The sequence below is a fragment of the Mytilus trossulus genome, chromosome 6 (genome assembly GCF_036588685.1).
Source record: "Mytilus trossulus isolate FHL-02 chromosome 6, PNRI_Mtr1.1.1.hap1, whole genome shotgun sequence".
NCBI lineage: Eukaryota > Metazoa > Mollusca > Bivalvia > Mytilida > Mytilidae > Mytilus > Mytilus trossulus.
This window is the reverse complement of record NC_086378.1, coordinates 2,826,645-2,848,910: the sequence shown is the minus strand read 5'-3', so window position 1 is coordinate 2,848,910 and position 22,266 is coordinate 2,826,645. Positions and strand designations below refer to the sequence as shown.

Sequence of the window (22,266 nt, the reverse complement as noted above, 5' to 3'; positions counted from 1 at the left end):
CATTGCACTTTGAACACATAAACATTTTCAAATAAGATATATTGATGAGCCAGCACCTCGGTTTAGAACTAGTTATTGACATCTGGTCAAATTACCAGTGAGTTCAGATGACTTAAGCAAATATTTCATTTCCTCCCTGGGCTACAGGTATAAAGTGTGCAAATATCATATGAAGAGCACATTGGTACTATTCCGGGTTTTAACTACAATTGGTGCCTTTACCAAGTCAGGAATATGACAGTTGTTATTCATTCGTTAAGTGTGTTTGAGCTTTAGATTTTTGCAATTTGATTAGGGACTTTCCGTTTTGAATTTTCCTTGGAATTTCAGTATTTTTGTGAATTTACTTTTTAATAGTCAGTAAAAAAAAATACATAATTAACAAATGAGGATAACAAATATTTTCATGATTATTGAAACATGTATGTACATAAATGATTTCTGATGATGACAACTTACAGATGTGTCTTACAAATGCAACAATGAAAATGACTAAAATATATATGAAATTGCTGTTTTTCCCCTTTTTATTTTGCACTTTTAAACTACAAGTCCATACACATTAATCTCATGGCTCTTACAATTGAGCCGTTAGCAATGTCATGATAAAAGGTGAAAATCAGATTGTTTAAAAAAAGTTCATTTTTACAGTTATACATTGTCTATAGTGTAATGACTTGAAAAAAATCCAGTATTCAAGAATAACCCTCATTTGTTACATATAGATTACTTTTTATATAAAAATCATGAAAAAAACATGTCTTTATTAATAAAAAATAGAGTCCTGTCTCTAAAACAGATCAGCTTGTATGTGGGCTGCCTTTTTACAACACCAATTCTCTCTTCTTTAGACGAACAAACAAATCCTATTAATTATAGATGAAATTGAATCTGAAAAGAAATAAAATATAGAATTTATAAAATTGTCTGAAATGAACAATGACAATAATTTTACTATCTCCTTTAAACACAACAAAGAAAGATAATTTTTTTCATTCTTTTACAAGTTTCTTTGTTTGAGATGAGTTGGTCAACATGCTTTTTGTGGAGTTTTTGCATGATTAATCCTAATTAAGGATGTCTTGAGCGACAGTCTTTCACATCAATTTAAACTAATTGTACCCTATTCTATGAACCAAGTTATGGCAAATTTTTCTTCAGATAATAATTTTCTAAACAAAGAAAGTTTCCCACAGACTGGAAGTCCCCCCACAGTTTATTGATTCTAACCAATTAAATCCTCTCATCTCTAGGATAATGTTTAATTTTAGTGACAAACTCCATGTCTCTTACTTTAGTAAAATCGTCAAAATCTTCGGGAAAAAAGATAATTTGCGAAAGAAATAAAATCCCCAGGGGAGAGCCAGAAGCTGAGACATAAAAATACAAATTTCCAACACGGTTGATTCAACAATGGCCCCCTATAACCTTTAACTCTCCATGCAACAAATCTGCGATCATTTATAACATCCTCCTGTAAGACCAGACATGACAAAAGATCGTGATAATATAATTATAGTAACAGGGTAATACTACCATTAATTTAATTTCGTCCAGCGTAAACATAAAATACAACAAGAATCAACTAATGTGTATTAAAACCCCGCCTCTAACATCTGGTCAACAAAAGAAGTTTTTTTTCATCTTTTGCATAAGATAGTATCTATATAAAATAACTAGCAATTTGTTGAGCACCTCATGTATAACATTACATTGATAAAAATCATAGCTATGCTGTTACCCATTGGGTAAACTGATCTTATCACATTATCAAAATGTGTTGCTTTCAATGTTATGTGTTAAAATTACCAAATCAAGCAGATTTTAAATGAATTATTTATAATGAAATTGCTATAATTATTCATACTTCTTTTTAAAGAGAACAGGGTTGCCACACTTAAATTCTATCAGCATTATATTTTTGGAACTATATAAATATAACATGAAAACACAATAAAAAAGTTTTGTAAGTTTGTTTCTTTCAGCATAATTAGAGATATTTAATAAAAGAAAATTCCCAAATGTCAATTCCATTTTAATGGATTTCCATATATATCACATAGCTTCTTCATTATGTTCTGAACTACTTTTTCATGTAATGACATATTCTTTTCATTATAATTTCTTTTCTTTTTTCAGAACTTTTTCAAAAGTTGTTTAATGTTTAAAATGTTTTGAATAGGATCCCTTTTTTTTTCAAAACTTGGATGGATTTGATTGAAATTAGCCAATACTAGTTGAGTTTATAAGAGAAAAAAAAACAAATAATTATATGTGTATAATTTTTTTTTTCTTTTTTGTACAATTTCAAAAATATCATATACTAAGTTTTTAAGGTAAAAACATTGTTGATACAACAATTAATCATAAAAATTATTTCTTTTGATCTCTTAAATTTTCATAAAAGTCGGAATAAATCATAAGAATATCATTTTTAATAAATAATTAGATTTGTCTTATTTACATTTAAATAACAAGATAGTTATATTTATACAATTGTGATTTTGTTGGATTGAATTGTTGCTTTTAAATTACAGGCACGTGTTCCTTACAATAGATATCAACTGCAGATAAACGATGTCAAAAATCATCATTTGATGGAAGAAAGAGTAATAATTCTTTAATCAGTAAATTCTACAGAAATGACTTTAAATCATACAATAAGAAGAGGACTAATTCTTTGTAGTGTACAACAATAGAACTTGACCATTTGTATCTAATTTATTCTTTTATAAAATCAACACTTTAAACCAATATTTATTCAGCGATCTTCCTATTCAAATAAACATGTTAGATTCTATTGTGCACCAACATTAACTGATTTAAATAGCAGGTTTGTAATGTGACAGCTAGCATTAAGCATTTTTATCTTTGCATGTTTCTATCTATTATTCACAACAATTTTTTTATTTGACGGCTTTGTCCATCTGTCCATAAACCCTTAAAAAAACTTTCATCTGTCGAACTGCACATGTCCTCAAGCAACCCTGGTTCCAGAAAACAATTACTTTCAACTTTTTTTCTCTCTCCTTTTTGGCTTTAGATGTTAGAGACACTTGTGAGATTAACTTATTTCCCAAGTCCAAAGACAAAAAAGTAGTTTCAGAGGAGACGATTTTTGTAAAAGTTAACGAAAACAGACGACAGCAACAGACAAAGGACGCCAAGTGATTGGAAAAGCTCACTTGGCCCTTTGGGCAAAGTACGCAAAAATATTAGGTATTTTTTTTCATTGGTAAAGGGACATAACTCCAAAATAGTAAAAGTTAGTTACTCTACCCAATTTCAAACTTGATCTGTGTTTTGTTGTAATACGCATTGTATATACATGTAAGTTTCAAAACATTTTGTTGAGGAAAACTAAAGTTAGAGAACAGAAACGAAAATTCAGCAATTTTTCCATTTGTAAACTCTAGAACGGTTCATGTGATGCTACCAAAATTCAAACTAGATCTGTGTTTTGTTGTAATAAGCATTGTGTATAAGTTTCATAACATTTACATAAGTTAGAGAACGGAATCCAATTATGGGATGTACAGATGGACGTACTCAGACAGACAACAGTAAAACTTAATGCCTCATCTGTTATGGCAGGAGCTTCATAAAAGTTCTTTTTGACAGCAGACCCAGATTCTAAGTAACAAAAATAAATGTATACTTTGTTTGCCATGGTGTTGTCAAGTTTATTTTCAACTATTGACTCTGAATGTCCTTTTGATATGATTAGATACTCTGTATCTTTTTATTCTTTTTAGTTTATCCTAGATAAGCCTTTATCAGAATAATAGATTGATTGGCTGCAGCTTACTGGAATATGTACATTTAGAAAGATAACAAGTTAATGTAACATAAAACTATCCTGATTCATAGGAAGATATATGGTATGATTGTCAATGAGACAACTATTCACAAGAGACCGAATGACACAGAAATTAACAACTATAGGTCACCATACTGCAAAGTCATACTTGTCTGACAGGCTGATTAAGATTTACAGCTAAAAGGAATACAAAATAATTTATGCAGACATATTATTCCTAGTCTAAACTAACCAGTAGAAATATATCACACCTACCCCTCCTAGGGTGACTATGTTATTACAGCATCATCATCAGAATGAAGAGCCATAATTGATTTTTAAGAAAACATAACTATTACAAGTTTTAGTATGGTACAAGCAAGGCCACACTTAAAAATATTTTGGTTTGCCCAAACCCTACCCAAAGGTTGAGACAGTGGGTAGGTAGGTAGGCATTTTCTTTTTTTTTTTTCAAAAAAAGAAATTGTAGTATCAGATGTTTATTAGTCTTCATGCCTATTTGATTAAAAAAAAACTTCTTCAAATCAGGACAATAAAAGAATTTGAGTAGGCAGCTTTTTTCTAGCGTTTGGGCAAACAAACCTATTATTTATTATGGCCCAACTATATTTCAAAATTACAAATAGAACTAACAACTTTTTCTCACTATATTGTCTTTTGAATCATAATCAAAATGCTTAATGAAGTTTGGCTATTTTATCATTTGCAAATAAACCAGACTGACTCTTGATACAAAATTTTGTCTAACACATATATTTGGTTTATTTATAATAAATTTAAAAACAAAAATGATTGAGAGAAACTTGAATGTCACATTGTATAACAATACACCATGAAATAATGAGCCAGAGATGTAAACAGTTTTTTCCTACAGGATAGAACGAATTTGATATAAAAATATCAAAGTTCACCAGTGGTCATCACATCAATCTAACAACAGATGTGGGCACTAGTAACATCTCTAATTACTCAGATCATATTCTAAATAAAATCACCATTTTCATATTAAGATAATAACTTTTCTGCATCAACTGATTATATTCAAACCAATCAAATTAATCCATAAATATAAAAATTCGGACCAAATGGTCACTTTCTATAGCCAAATGACCAGTTGACCCTTCCTGATTATTATTCAGCAGGTGGTCATCTGTTGACCATTGTCCAGAGCTAACTGGACCTGAGTGACCAGGGTTATTTTAGGACAAACTGACCACAGCCAGGTTAATTTAGGATAAAATATGGCCTCGACTGACCAATGGTCAGTACAGTAGGATACTACCTGGTCAGCCAGGTGTATCCTCAAATGACCACTAACTTGGTCAATTAAGTTCATGTCAAAAAGTCTAGTTCTTTTGTTTGAATATTCAAAATGAACCACTAACAGAAACTCACTGCAGAAAATCTAAAATTGAAAATACCTAACACACCAATATTATTATATATCATGTTCTATATGGGTTATAAATTACAAAATACTTGATGGAAAGGAAAAATCTATTTGATAAAAATCTTTCATTTCATAAACATTTTTTTTGTGTCTTTGCTTTATGATTCTAACATAAAAAGTATATTGTCCTCCAAAATTTCTTACACCTTGTAATTAATACTTGTTTTGCTTTTCAAGCCTGCATTTTTTATGACTTTTAAAGAATTCTATCTTAAAAATACTCTAGGTAACCCATCTTGAAATTCTTTTTTATTCAATTTTTTTTTTAAATGTTGAACATTAACTTTATCTATCACAGATTTCTATGAAAAATCCAGATATACCTTTTCTAAATTTAGGTATTGTTTTTGATAAAATTATTTTTCATTTGAACTCTTCAACCAAACACCAAATATGAGGATTAAATCATAAACTTCATTTGATCAATGAATTATTAATAGATGTATGATTAAAGTGTCCTTACAGTGAACTGGTCAAGCAGTTTGACCAACTGTTGTACTGACCACAACAATGGTCAGCACTGGTCATCCACGTGGTCAATCATAAAGGGAAGCAACAGTCAATCTCAGTAATTAAAGTATGTTTCTACAAGACAATGTCAGTTGGTTTGTTTTCTGCAAGTTTTCCATAAATTTCATAATTACATCTTTTGTTTAGATTATCTTGATCAAATTATCCGAATCGTTGAAAATAAAGAAAAAGGTCCTTTTTTGGCCAAAAAATTTCCTCAATTAACAAAATAAATAAGACAGTCTCAATCAATAGTTTCGTGTTTGTTCAGTTCCTTATATTCAGAATAACATAGTCTGTAATTTGTAATTAATGCATAGACATGTAACAAAATGTAACAAAATAATGACATAAGTTCTGTTTTTCCTATTTTGTCTTTTTCGTTTAAAAAGCTTCTGAAACTTATCTCTAAAAAAATGTGACAATAACACGGACAGACGATTGGATGTGTCCTTTGTCTGCCGTGATGTGATAAACCTTAATCTGATATTTCTACATCACCACCCCTCTTATCATAATTATAACTTTCACTGAAATCGTCTGTAACGCTCCATTCTTCTAAGAACAATGGAAGTGTGTATTCTGAAGAAAAAATTCTTAACAGACTGATCAAACAATTAAAATCCATGATTCAAGGGCGTGATTCACCCGGATTATACTTCTTTAAGACGTCAAAAGACCCATACAAAAAAAAGCTGCTATATTACCATACAATAGAAATTTGGCTTTTATAATTTGTCTGACGTTATGAGATTTTCTTATTATGCATGAGAGGAACACGCTCCCCTGTTATAATTGAACGTTGGAATCTGTTGCCCAGGGGTTTCTTCAAGCCAAATAAATGTATAACTCTTTAATATTAACGATTAAATAACACAATGTTAGTTCCAAGTGGTAGAGATTCACAGTTTTCTCAAAATTTCTTCATTATTTTGTTATTAAATCTTAATGCTTTATGGTAATATGAGACTTGTATCTCTTTGTTCCTTGTTGATGAATATTTGGTAAGGAATTTGATTTAAATTGACAAAACTACTTTAGAGCTATATTATCATGAGATGGAATCACACATTTTTAGTCATTTTTCCAGATGTCCCATGTTCAAAATTATTTACACTTTTTATACAATGACAAATATTTTTTCACAATTTATGGCTTTTTTCTCATAAAATTATGATTTTTGTTTTTGATACAATTTTCAGTTTTTTGTTGAGTTATTCATATTTCAAAGTTAAATGATTTCATTATGTAATTTGAAAAACAAGTATTTAACAAGTTTAATAAATATTGATTTTTTAAAGTATTAAAGAGATGCATCCATATCAAAGTATGGCATATATAAAGGTAAGAGCCAGTCATTTTACATTTCATTCCCTATTTGAGGGTTGAGATGGGTGGTCCTTTTTTATATTTTTTTTCATTATTATTTTTCTTTCTTTACATACTCTAGCACCACATTCTTGTGTTAGTTATTGTATCATGAGACAGACTTTTACATTAGTATGGCACTATATAGATTTGGCCCAGATAAAATCTGTCAATTGTGTCTGATATCTATAATAGGGACATATAAAACATTTGCAAAAATAAACAGACCCCTTCCAATAGCTTTCTGGAAAACAAAAACCCTTTATCAAAGAAATCATAATAAGATAGAATATTTATATCAACTGTCAGACATTTTACAAACAAGATGGTATTTCAAAATTCTCAGTTTACTGGGATGCTATGGTGTAAGATGATTTTTTCTAAATTATATTTTATATGCTTTTTTTCAATATTGCATCTTTTAACAACCAGCTGTGACACTGATATTATCACAAGCACTGTGTTCGAAAAATTATAATATTATTGTTGAAAAAGCCATATTATAAAAAATTTATTATATCATAAAAAAAGATTCCTTCATCTGCATCACTGTATGGCATGATACAGAATTGGACTTGGATAGGCACTAGCAGATATTTTACAACCTATTTGATCTATAGATTCCATAAGGGGAGATAATTGACAAATGATAGATTCTGGGACGGGTTAATTTGAAATCAACGCCACTTGTATCTGCGCTAATTAAGATAGATACCTGATTGTCTTTTACTTTAATGGCAATGTGAAGTTGTAACTGTAAGAGTTAATAATTTATCTTTATCAATCCAAGCCTTTTCACATTTAACTTTTCAAAATCAATAAATCTGGTGATTTTTTTGGCGGAGTTGCGTACATTAATCCCCGTTAACAAGACATGTAGCATCTTCTCCCTTGCACAATCAGGTGATGAATTTTCAATTTTAATGGTTTATGTCCAACTGAGAACAATAAATGATTAAAATTTAAATGAAGTATAAATCCTGGACTGACATCCAACCTGCTGAATTCTCCACTAAAACATGTTGGATTTCACAATAAAGTGTAAAATCTTACATACCGTAGTAAGAAATTTAGATCTATGGTTCAATTCTGATGTTATTGTAACATTTTATAAGGCTAATGAAGGTTTAGTAACATGGTATAAATCTTTAAGTATAGTCTTAGCCTAACAAAGGGAAGATATACATCCCCAAGAAGATAATATATTATGTGAGAGTGTTTGGAATTGCATGTAGGCACAGTAACAACCTACTCACAGTATTCACAGTCCTTTTGTACTTTTATAGAAAATGTTGTTACAGGACAGAGATATAGAACTTATGATGTTTTGTTCATATGAGATTAATATCAAACCACTATTCTTTAAATATTGTTGTGGAGTCTAGATGGAAATTAATTATATTTTAGATTTGTTTGTGTTGTAAAGCATTTTCATTTTGTACAATTTTTTTAACTTCACACATACATTGCTATTTTGTCCTGAAATTTTCCATACATTTCAGCTATTAAATTGACATGTATAAGAAAAAAACAAAAAACAACATGAATACAATTAATTTTAAAAATAAGAGATGTGGTGTGATACAACTACCCATCCAATTTCAAATAAAGTGGATGCAAGCAAATATAGGCAACCATATGACCTTCAACAATGAGGCCTAGGGGGCTCATAAAGTATTGTCAACTAAGTTGAGACAATTCTCCTTTTTTCAATACATTTTAAGTTACTGTAACACAAGAGTCTACCTGCTGAAATGATTGTTTCAACAATAACTTAATTGAGATTCAAAATTTAGGTTTTGTTCTAAAGTTCAAAACCCTAAAAATTTATATTTTTCATATTTAGTTTTTATTCTGAAAAAGAAATTCATTGTCTTAAGAAAAATTTAATATAAAAAAAACAAAAATCAGGAATATTAAACAAGAAAATATGAAATTTAATTACTCTGGAAAATCCAGTCATCAATTTTGTCATTAAAGTTAAACACGTCTAGTTTCAATTTGACTTAAATCATCTTTTCCCCCTCATAGGAATGTTTTGATTTGATAACTTTTCTCTCCATACCAATTATCACATTTTGTCATAACCTAAAAATGCAATTAATTTCTGTTGTCCAATGCGAACCCATTACCAATTTGACGACTTAAAAGGATAAAGTCTAAAAAAGGATTAATTATTACGTCAAATTAAGAAGCGTCGGGAGGAAATTTGTTTATGAAGCTGGACTTTGAGCCAGATGGGGAACAAGTGACTCATTGAATACACAAGTGTCATCTTTGTCATTGTATGCAAATGAGGCTGTCTTCAAATTTTCTTCAAGAAAATTCTATAAAAAACATGTCATTGTTTTAATCCCAGTCTTTTATGTGTCAGACAAAATTAACGCCTTAATGTCTGGAGTCAAATCACAACAATGCAACATAACAAAGGAAACTTCCTCAACAATTCTTCCAACGCTTCACAAAATTAAAAGGTACAATGAAGAATCAATAATAAAAATCAAAATTGACTTATTTTTTTTATGAATAATAACTTGGGATGTTTTTTTTTTCTTCTCTGTTATTTAAATGAAAATAACAAATTAATATGAAATTCCTCTCAGTCCTGATTTGAAGTTGCATGAAAAGCATATTGTAGTTACTATAGCCTTTCTTTAGTAAATTTTCAGTTTAATTTTTTCAAATTAAGTTTGGAATATCATTATTTATTCTTATTTGCTGCTGAAATCCTTTATCTGCAAACTATTGTATATTTATGATACTAAACCCCTACCTGAAGGGATTGTGCTTGATTTTTATAAGATGAAGACATAATCGTTTTATTAGTTTATTTGAGGTCTGAAGCTGGCATGTCAGTAACTGCTAGTAGACCTCTGTTAATTTATGTATCATTGTCATTTTGCTTAGCACCTTTTATTACCTGTTCTGAAAATGGACTCAGACTTCTTTTTAACTGAGTTTTATATTTACTTACCTTATTGCTGTGTGTTTCTTTATTCTACATTGGCTAGAAGGATAGGGGAAGTGTTGAGATCTCACAAATCATGTTTAACCCAGCCAAATTGTTTGCACCTGTCCCAAGTCAGGAGTCCCTGGCCTATGTTAATCTTGTATATATATTTTTTTTAATGTTAGTTCATTTATATTTTTTGGAGTTTTGTATGATGTCCATGTTTACTGAACTAGTACACATTTTATTTAGGGGCCAGCTGAGTACCACCTCCGCAGGGGGGGGGGGGACAGACGACGGACGCCGGACGCCAAGTGATGGCATAAGCTCACATGGCCCTTTGGGCCAGGTGAGCTCATAAAAAAAGCATATATGGTGTATTCATATAAGACACAAGTTACTTCATGCACTTATATATTTTTTTTTTAAAGGATCAGCCTTTTTGTTGCAATTAGTTATGCATACAGGAGATCACATATTCCTGGGTCTCTTTTGGGGTCCAAGCAAGATGCAGGATTGGCTGATTTTTTTGTAAGGGAGATACATGAAAGTCAGTTAAGCCTGAATCTGCAAAATCAATAAGTGGGATCATGGAACAGACACACCAATGTGACACCCCCCCCCCCCCCCTGATATATAAGCCAGTCCATGCAAAAAGGTATAAAAACGAAAATTTTACAAAATTCTATAAAGTGTGCATAATTGTTGGTAGTAGACTTGTGATTTATAAAACACATAAACTTTTCCTCATATCCTTAAGCCGTGAGCTACACGCATCTACAAGTGTTGGAACCCCCCACTTCTTTAGTTTTTTCAATATTTTTAATGAATTATTTCATATATTTCAAAGGACAGTTTAAATGGCCAAATTAGCCAAATGATAATGTTAAACACAGTAGCAGTCGGGATAAGGCTCTCACTAACGATGCTGATATCAATGGAATCAAACTGGGCAAAAACAGTTGATTTATATAAAATTAAAAAATAACTTAACTTAAATTAACTTAAATTTAAATTTTTAAAACACAAGATGTCATAGTTTTGTCACTTCCCTCATGTTTTAATGTTGTCTTTATTGTTAATCCTGTAGAACTGAAGCAAATTACTGACTTTTGTCTCTGTAATGTCGTAAATTTTTAAGTTTCTGGTCGGTATAGCATTAGTCAGGGGAACAAATGATTTAACACTTGCTCAATATCAAAAATTCAGATATTACTACGCCTTTTTCTGTTTTGATTGAGAAATTCAGGATAGAATTGACAATTTTATGAATGTTTACATTAATGAAATTTTTTTCTGGATAAAATCGTTTTTCAAAAATATTATAACAAACTTTGATAACGTGTCCTGTAAAGTTTATCAAATGAACTTTTTGTACCTTTTTGCATGGACTGGCTCATACATATATGCATACATGTAATATTAACTTATCTTATGTTATAAAGAACATGAAGCTTTTTCAGCTGGTATAATGTGTTTTTCCTACTATTAGAAAACAAATAAAATAAAAATTATTGTATAGGCTCTTCTATACATAATTCCAGCAAAACTTAGTTATAGTTCTTTCAGAGAACATGGAGAATAACATGAATATTTTTTAGTGATTTTTCAAAAGGGTTTCAAATGAGAACTACATGTGCCACTTTAAAGGAAGTTCTCTTCAATCAAATTTGTCCAAAATAAGCAATAACTTGATCTGTAACTTATAAATATTCTTAAAAAAGTCCAAGGTATGTAATTGTGTCAACAATTGAACAAAGTAAATATAATGTACACCTTGATACAGAAATACAACAGTTATGAGATAAATAACTAACTAGTGACAGTGCACAAATAATGATAAATGTTGTATGTGATCTTAAAGATATTAAACCTTAACAAAACATAAGTTCTGTATAATCTTAGTTACTTTTTCCTTACATTTGTTACTATACACAGATTCAATATTTTATTAATACATTTGTTAATATAACACTAATCTAAAACTAAAGGATGAAGTTGAAAAAAAAACTAAATAAAAGAGGGACGAAAGATACCAAAGGGACAGTCAAACTCATAAATCTAAAACAAACTCACAACGCCATGGCTAAAAATGAAAAAGACAAACAGAAAAACAATAGTACACATGACACAACATAGAAAACTAAAGAATAAACAACACGAACCCCTCCAAAAACTAGGGGTGATCTCAGGTGCTCTGGAAGGGTAAGCAGATCCTGCTCCACATGTGGCACCCGTCGTGTTGCTTATGTGATTACAAATCCAGTAAATAGTCTAATTTGGTAGGTCACATTCATGAAAGAGAAGGGGATTGTAGTTACGATGTAAGGAACATATCCGATATCATTTGTGAAATGTTTATTCCATAACCAACTCGTGATGGCGTCCGTAAAATTTACGAAGGGATGATTTCAACTTCACCATTTGGAACTCTTGGTTTAATAGCTTCCTTGTGAGCAGTAACCCTCTATCAAGAAAATCATGATAGGAAATGCAAGCACGGGAATATCGTATCAATTGGGAGATATATACCCTGTATGCAGGATTGCAGGTGCTGCTGGAATGTTGCTACTTAGAAATGGAAAGTTCACAATTGGAAAGCTGAAATCATCTCTTTTGTCGTAAAGTTTTGTCTTCAACCGACCCTCATTGTCAATTTCTAGATGTTAGTCAAGATATGAAGCCGACTTAACTGTATCTGTAGTATCCTTTATCTCCAATTCCATGGGATAGATGTGTTCCACATAGTCACCAAATTTTGAATTGTTTAGTGAAAGAACGTCATCTATATAGCGGAAAGTTGAGTTTAAGGATATTGCTAACTTCTTATCCTTCTTCCTAAGAAGTTCCTGCATGAAGTCAGCCTCATAATAATTAAGAAACAAGTCGGCAAGTAGAGGGGCACAGTTTGTTCCCATTGGGATGCCGACAGTCTATTGAAAAACATGTCCTCCGAACGTAACAAATATGTTGTCAATAAAAAAATCAAGCATCTTGATAATATTGGTTTCAGAGAATTTTTTGTTTGAATCAGAATGATTCTTTACAAAGTAGGATTTATCCCTCCCTAAGACAAGATACTTGTATCTACGTTGGCCATTCTTTTTTATGAAGCAAAGTAATACCAACTCTTTAAATTTGTCTTTTAGTTTGGAATGTGGAATACTTGTGTAAAGAGTAGAAAAGTCAAATGTTTTAATACTGTTACAAGATGAAAGAGAGTTAGATTGTATGTACTCTAAATATCTAGCACCAATAATTGTTGATTGCTCATTATCTGGTATGAGAGGATCTTGATAATTACATTGTTTCAATATCATTGAGCTATTATTATCTAACTATAGATTATGTTTCATTGATAAAATTTAAGCTCTATTATTTTTTAAATAAAGTAGGTAGGAATCATAATTGACTTGCAAACTTATATGCTTTAAGTTGTATTACATGGGAGACAACTTATAACAATTACACACTGAACAATATTATCTCCCCTTATCAAATTTTAAATTTCATACAATAAGTTTAAATCAAAATTATATGTTTTGATATAGGTACCCTCTTCAGTGGTCATGCATTAGTCAAATAAAAATATTTCTAAAAAAAATATCGTTGAATAGGTCCATCTACCATAAATTTATAATTTACACTGAGAGATCAGTGTTTTGATCACACTTTTTGTAAATTTGGACCCAATCTAGCAGCTGAGATGTCAATTATTCTTTTATTGCCTTACCTGCTCAGTGCCTGAGGTAAACTTGATATTATAGGACCATATCCAGCAGAATTGTCATACAGTTCAAATAATGGTGCTGCTACTAATTTGTAATTTCTAGGGACTGCAAACAATGCTGAAATGAACATACATTAAACTTTTAAAGACCTTGTAAATTTAAAAGAAATAAATAGAAAAAACTGAGAGATTACAACCAAAACAAGTTAAATTAATGGAGCTCTTATAAAAATTGAAATAATCAGATTAAAATCTTCTATTATTTTTCACGATTTGGAAGTAACAGCCCTAAACTAAACATGTCTAAAACACGCTTCCATTAAGGGTCACATCACCAACTTACTGAATGACCTTCAACATTAAAGTTAGCAATACTCTTCCAGTAAATTTGTATTTATGCTTAAATGTATGATGAACAAGAATGTGTCACCAGTACACAGATGCCCCACTCACACTATCATTTTTCATGTTTAGTGGACCATGAAATTGGGGTTAGAACTCTAATTTGGCATTAAAATGAGAAAGATCATATCATAAGGAACATGTATACCAAATTTCAGGTTGATTGGACTTCATCTTCATCAAAAACTACCTAGACCAAAAACTTAAACCTGAAGCAGGACAGACAGACAGACAAATGAACGAACAGACAAACAGATGGACAGACACATAGACCAGAAAACATAATGCCCCTCTACAATCTTAGGTGGGCATAAAAATAAACGCATAACTTGAAGTACTCATGAGATGTCTCTGTGTTTTTAATGCAGTCTCTGAGATGATTGTAGAGGGGTTTATTCTACTTCAAACAAATTACTTTAACCGTACCTTTTTCTGGTAACTGTACTAAAAACAATCTTTTGTGTTCTTTTGGCTTTGTAATATGGGCTGGTATGTATGGATACTGTAAAAAACACATTGATAATCAAATTGACTAGAAATACTTTAAGCACCTTTCTGAAATTAAATTTTCACTTTAGAAAAATATGTAGTTTAGTATGGCATTCATTATCACTGAACTAGTATATATTTGTGTAGGGGCCAGCTGAAGGACACCTCCATGTGCGGGAATTTCTCGTTACATTGAAGACCTGTTGGTGACCTTCCGCTGTTGTTTTTTCTATGGTCGGGTTGTTGTCTCTTTGATACATTCCCCATTTCCATTCTCAATTTTATTAACTAAAAAAGCACTTAAAAATACTATTAAAGAAATCAGAAATCAAGGTTTTGGTTTAAATTTTTTAAACTGTAACGAAGAGCCATTACACAAATAAAGTGTAGTACTATTTTACTTTTAGTTTCTATTTATGTACCTGAAGAGGTTATAAAATATTTCCACCTTCTACTGTGGATTCAATAATATTCGTTAAATATCAATTTTTGTGTAATTTGTGATGAACCACAAAATCAAATATTCAACAAATTACGAATTTCCTACAGGCTTGTATACACAATATGGCAAAACAGCGAAATTATATATCAACGAAAAGTTTTTCTTAATCTACGAAAATTGGTACTCACGAAAATATAAATGAATACACAGTATCTAAAAAGTCTTACCTGTGGTGGTTCAAAGTTTGGTCTCCACCAATTTCCTATCGTATCTTCTATGGCCCATTCCATGGTCCCTCCATCTTGTCTACCAAGTGTCTGTATACAATACAATACATATTTAATAGTTCAATGGCTAAGTATAATTAACCATAAGTACCGTATAGCGGGTTATTTTCGCGGGAGTAAAATTTCGCGATTTTCATTGAACAAGGTATAAGAAATATTTTAGCGGTTATTATTTTGGCGTATGAACACTTTTATCAATACTTTTGCATGTACACCTTTAATTTGGCGCGAAAATAAGCGAAAATTTACACCCCGCGAAAATAACCCGCTATACAGTAATACATAATACATGTAATACATAACTTATAGTTATGTTCTACCATAAATAATTATATGACTACAAAGGATCAGTATTGTATTTACATATAATGTAGAAATTGTAAGGATTCTAAGGAAATAATCAAAATGAGCTTTAATTGAAACAAAAAGAAAACACTTAAAACTAACTATATTTTTCATAATTCTTTTCCAATGAACTTTGTAAGTCTCTAATTTAAAACAAGCTAAGCAAAACACTTGAAAATTCGTTTCAACAGGCAAAATGGAAATTAAATGTATATAACAATCTGGAAACTCATTTAAATATTGTCTATAATTCTTTTGCCACCAGAATTGCAAAATTTATATTTATATAAAAAGCTCAACTTAGATCAAATGTTATGATAACTTATCTAAACATGGTCCAATTTTAAGTACGTAATTCACCTCTGTAAGTAATCTTTTAAGGCCTTCAACTTGATCTTCACTTGTATTTAATTCACCTCCTGGTCTGTAAAAGAAAGGTACTTTATAAGACATTAATATTTGACACACTTCACAGACAATATTAGTTCTTATTCTGTAATAAGTGATAGTGTGAAAATATGGTTTCAAGTGAAACTGATTTTAAATTGCTTCTGATGTGTTTTAATTTTAATTTAGGCTGTTTGTTTTCTTTTTGAATAGTTTTATTCTACAGCCTTTTTTGCATTTGTCAGCACTTTTTACTCATTGTTGATGGTAATATATTAATCCAACTTCTGGTTTTATTTGATTTAATCAAGCAATCTAGATTGCCTTTCTGGGTTCCAACAATTCATGACAACTATTTAGAACTGCATTTTTGGTTAAATCTAACTCAGAATGCTTCAAAAGAAATAAAACGAGATAATTAAGTTATGAACTTCAAAAGAAGTACAAACATATACTATTCCAGTTTCTTTATGTATTATTTGCCACTGGATGTCAAACAACATTCCATCATGCTAATTCCAATCGAAGCTTCTTCTTCAGAAAAATATACTTCCATAAAAGGTTCAAGATATAGTGATATATTAAGTGTTTATATACTAACAAACTTACAATTTGAAGAAAGTTGTACCAAGCTGTAACAGGAGTACATGTGGAAGACCATGCTCATGTACAATCAATACACCCTCAACCGATCGTCTCATACCAATCTTCTCAAAATCTTCCCTCATCCTGGCAAATCTGGCTGGTACAGAACTATCCTTTTCATAAAGAGGCTCTTTTGTACCAAATGTGTAGTTGGTTAAAGGATACCTGAAAAAATTATAAAACATATTATTCTCCAATTTTCTAAAACAGATAAAAGAAGATATTTCTTGCAGTGTAAAAGGCAGTAAATAATTAACATAAAAGAAATAACCATCAATCAGTGAATTACACCTCAATTCAGGTACATGTGTATACGTAATTCACATTCTATTATATACATGTGTAATTCGCTTTGTTTTATTTCTAGTTTGTGCTGCATAATTATAATCACAAAGAAGCTTGATAGATAGAAGGAATCCCCTCCATCTGATTAATGATGTCATAAAGCAGTTAAATGTATAATTGACAAACTTTTCCAGTAAAGGACATAAGTGGAGAGTGGTCTACTGGTTTATATCATCAAAACCACATTTTCCTAAGAACTCCAAAGCTGAATATTAACTGGAAAGCTAATAAATATGATCGGAAAACTATATCTTATATGATGTTATAATGATTTTGACACATGTTTATAAGTACATGTATATGATTTTTCAAAAAAGTTATATTAACATATTCACACAATAATTTGTATCTAGTATACATGAAAAATGTATGATAGACCAAACGGTTAATGCAGTTGGTCCATCAATGGGTATTTATATTAAATAAATTAATGATAAAAGTACAAACAAACATAAAACTATTTTATTTGCCAATCTGACATGGTACCCAAAATGAGCAGAATAATTATAAAAATTGTTGGGTACTTTGGATGCAAGTGTCTCTATATGAAAGCTGTACATGTGCATCTTTAATACTGCCAGATGTATTAAAACTACATTACAGACTTTGTTTTTTTAAATTAACTTCTAACCCTCAATTTTGACAATATATTTCCAGCTTATTTAATGCATTCTGTAAACCTTTTCAGAAAGCAGTTCAAGATCATCAGCATAGGGCCATTCAAAAATGAATGTTGGTTTCCTCTAACATGTGAAAATAATCACGGCCAGGCAGACAGGAAAAACTTTTTAATTAATTTTAATTTTCATTCTACAGAGAACAATGTTGTTATAAACCTGCAATTAATGTTTCTTTAGCATTCTATATGGTGGTTTAATCTATGTGAAACTGAAGGAATGAGAATTGAGAAATGTTGAAAAACTTTAGAGATTATCAGACAATTTTAAAACCAAAACAACTCTTATTTTTTCATCTGCCAAAAAAAGAAAAGAAAAGAAGAAAAGAGAAAATAAAAGTAAGTAAACAACCAAAAATCATTTTTGCATGGCCAAAAGGAAGACAATTTAATGTACAAGTATAATACATGTAGGAAACAAATTATAAAGAAAGCTTAAAATTCTATTGAAAGTAATGAAAAAGGCAGAGAATTTTGAAGTCATATTATTCCAGGTAAAAATTATACAAAGGCGAGCGATTTTAATTCTGTGCGGGACTGGACAGACAAACAGGAGATTTCCGTAATTTTGTTGTTTGCACTAGGGTCTCCCGCGAATCCGGGTCCGTCCGCCCTGATTCTGGTTCGCCCTAGTTTCAGTTCGCCCTAATACCTGTTCGCCCAGAGTCCGTTCGCCCTGATTTTATTTTTTAGTTTATAGTGTTGACAGTGTTGCGTTGAGTGTTGAAGTCAGTCTACAATTTCGCCAAATATTTACGATGTATCATGTTACCTTGTCTAAAGCTAGCTGCTTGCTACTAGGTTATAAGTTTCTGTGAATTTCAGCACTACACAATCTCATTAAAATCCAATGTTCTGATACGCTACCCTCAACATCGGATTTTAATGAGATTGAGCACTACATTGGATTTTTAAATGTAAAACAACTAAAGACTAAGTTATTATGACGTTGTCTTGCTGCTACGACAGTCAATCAACAGTAATTAAAAGTAATTATAAAATAAAAGTGCAACAATGTAGCCAGAATTTTATTTAATTACTTAATATAAATTTGGCAAATATTCTGTATTTTACTTTCAGTTTTAATAGATGTACAAGCATTTTAATATTATATTTATATATATTTCGTTCATTGATGTAACATATACCTATCATAAATGAATATAGGGCTAACAAACTAAGGGCGAACAGACTATCAGGGCGAACAAACTCAGTGCGAACGAACCTAGGGCGAACATGTAATCAGGGCGAACGATCCAGATACCGTCTCCCGCTTGCAACGTGATCATGAGGGTTGGCAGGTTTGGTTTATGACATGATTAAGTGGTCTGTGGTTTATGCATACTTCAAAATAACTAAATAACCAGGAACACTTATACGGAATCATGCAGATCCTGACATGCTGTTGGCGTGTTGCACTAGTACTAGCAGTCTACAAAAGAAGGATCATGAATTTCTGATAGATAAATAAAAAGACACATGAACTTACAGTACAGGTAGGGACTTATTTTTATGGAAGCCTTAATCCGTCTAGATGTCAGACTGGTCGGACAGTTGTCCCAGAGTAATAAACACCTGCTGTGCAATATCCAAGTGGAAGGTCGTAAATCAATCTGTACCAGCTTGATTAGAATTAAATTTTACCTGTACATATATATTTGTATTTATGGAGAAGAGATAAATGTAAAATATTGTTTTGTATTCAAAGAGAAAGAATTGAAATTAAAATTAAATATAAGAATTTAAATTAAAAATTGAATATTTAGAATTAAAATTAAAATTGAATATCATGAATGTGGGATTTTTTTTTATAATTTGAAAATGAAATAAATACGATTTTTAACAATATATTGTGTTGCCAATTATTATAATAGTTTTGTGCCAATAAACTATTTTGTATTTGCATTTGTATTTGTAAACCGAAAATATTTCATCTAATTCAAAATAATAAGCCTAATAACAACCAAGACTGTTTTCAATCGAAGTTGAAATCAAATTGTTGAGACATCAATCCCGTAAATTATACGAGTTTTCATTGATGGTTATATTATTTCCCCCTTTTAAGGTCCTGTTCCTTTATATGTTATTATTAGAAACACAATTTTAAGTATAAGGCCAACATATCGTATTTATAAAATATGTATAAAGTTATTTTCCTTTTGATACAACTTTCCCCGTCGGAGCCTCTACATCAATTCACACCTGTCAATCATTTCTCGCAAGTAAAACATTTTGGTCAGACAGATCACTCGTGCTTTCTATTTTGACATATTTCCCGTTAATCTCTTTGAAAGTTAAACAATTGGTTTCTTTAAATACAATATTTATAACGCCGTGATCATATTTCGATTCCTATTTTTAATTTAACAAAAAATTGTTGACAATCGAAATATTGCCTTTCTATTTTCATGTCTCAGTCGACTCTTTTATGAAAATCGCCGGTGTTTTTATTATAAATATATTTTACGAATCGATACACGAAAATCAAAATTTAACCTTATATAGTTTATTGAATAAATGCACATTTATACCCCAAAGGTTAATCGTACTATTCATGATCAGCTGTCTTTACTTTTTCGTCGTACTTCTAGTCATTCTATAGCTCGCGCAGTCCGTAAGAATTTTTAAATCGATGTTGTCCGAAGTTTTAAGGAGTTCTCCAAAGTAGAATATTTAAATGGGAATCCGGGAAATGACTGATAAAAATAAAATAAAAATAGTTAAAGAAGACTAAATCTTGTTTTGATTTTACATGTATGTAAATTGATTAAATTTCTATTCTGGTCAATCGATCAAGAGCCTCAAAACTAACGCACAATACTGTCAATCATTCCAAATTTAATCATGAATGGATTTTCCCACGGTCGTTCAGTAAGGTCACCTGAGTTTACTGTTACGACATTTCCCGCCATATAAGAATCTCGTGCAGTGGACAAAATCGATCTTTAACATCTTTTAATAGCATTCAATAATATTGTGAGTGGAGTCAAGTTAAAGTTCAACCACGTGCACACGCTGTTGATCACAAATATGTGTATCATGCAATTATCTTTTCACGGCAAATTTTTCTTAACAAATTGCTGTTAAAAATATATAACATACAAGTTTCCTTTTTACATGGATTGTGCGTAAATATTAATATTACGCAATTAATTTAAGTTCGAGATTTCGGGATTAACACTTCGGGATCTGGGAATTCTTTTTTTCGCGATGTCGGGATTTTGATTTATTTAAATTCGGGACCTTGGGACTTCGTGTTTTTAAGCCCAGGATTTCGAGATCCGGACCCTATTTACCCCCTACCCCCAAATGCAGATCAATTATATAAATTTAACATAATGAACAAACACGGAAATCTTAAAATAAACTTATGTCCGGGAAGAATCAATATCTTCTTCTAGTGTTATTATTTGCGTTATATTTTATTGATACATCTCCAACTTTGAAGTTTCGGACAATAAATTGTTTACAGTAAAAAGTAAAAACTACAAAGAATCAGCAATCTACTAAATAATATACAAGTATTGCTTACTGTAATTATTTTTTATATCTCGGAACTGACCCAACACAGACTGAATTGAATATTAAATACATATTATAGAAATATTTTGCATGTGGCCGCGTCAAACTAACCCTGGAGACAGCATTCTGCTAATGGAATTACGAGTAAAACAAAAATAACCGTAAGCTTCCAGAAATAGAATACATGTAAAAATATTAATGTTTGAAATTTTATGCAAACAAATAAGAAACAGATACACAAAAAAAAAAAAAAAACAACAAAGAACATAGAACAAAAATAATTTTGAGGAACAAATTAGAAAATAAATAGCAGTTGAAATATAAAAACCATAATTAAAAAATAGGCTATTTTTATTAAAACAAAGTGTTCTCCAGTACTTCACCTGTAAAAATATTTTATGTCAAAAACGATGTAATCAATAAAGTGACTGAGAGGTTAAAATTACAGGTAACCTGATTCTGAAATCAGTGAACCGTAATTCTAGCAGCACGGATTAAGATGAAAGGACAAATATATTGCCAATCACACCTGGATTTGTTGATTGATGGCCATACTACCTACCATAAAAATGTCCGATTATTGATATCCGACTAGTCGGATTAAGACATCCATAAAAATAAGTCCCTACCCGTACTGTATGTGGCTAGAGTGCTTACAAATTGATTGGTCTGTCGAGAGTAACGATAGAATTTGCAGTGCCATATTTTGGGAAGGATGCAGTATTAGATTGTTTAGGCCAACCGTGGGGAACGCCGTGTGCTCTTCCATGTGACGCCATTGTCAATGTTTTCCTACTTTATTCTGGTTCTTTTTACATTGATTTGAGGCAAATCAGCAACATAATTCTAAACAAGGAACCAGTTATGTTAGCAAAGTGCCCTTTTGGATCTTTTAAGC

General features: G+C 30.8%; 1 protein-coding gene across 1 annotated transcript; it reads right to left on the bottom strand.

Annotated features, from left to right (window-relative positions):
• Positions 1-386: 386 nt before the first annotated feature.
• On the bottom strand, positions 387-22,249 carry LOC134720591 (cleavage and polyadenylation specificity factor subunit 5-like). The gene is made up of 7 exons (XM_063582932.1): positions 22,026-22,249; positions 16,790-16,990; positions 16,154-16,217; positions 15,389-15,478; positions 14,657-14,732; positions 13,832-13,946; positions 387-891 (listed from the first exon to the last, which is right to left on the bottom strand). The coding sequence occupies exons 1-7, from the start codon at positions 22,145-22,147 to the stop codon at positions 870-872; spliced, it is 690 nt and encodes a 229-aa protein (XP_063439002.1). The 5' UTR covers positions 22,148-22,249; the 3' UTR covers positions 387-869.
• Between the last annotated feature and the right edge of the window lie 17 nt (positions 22,250-22,266).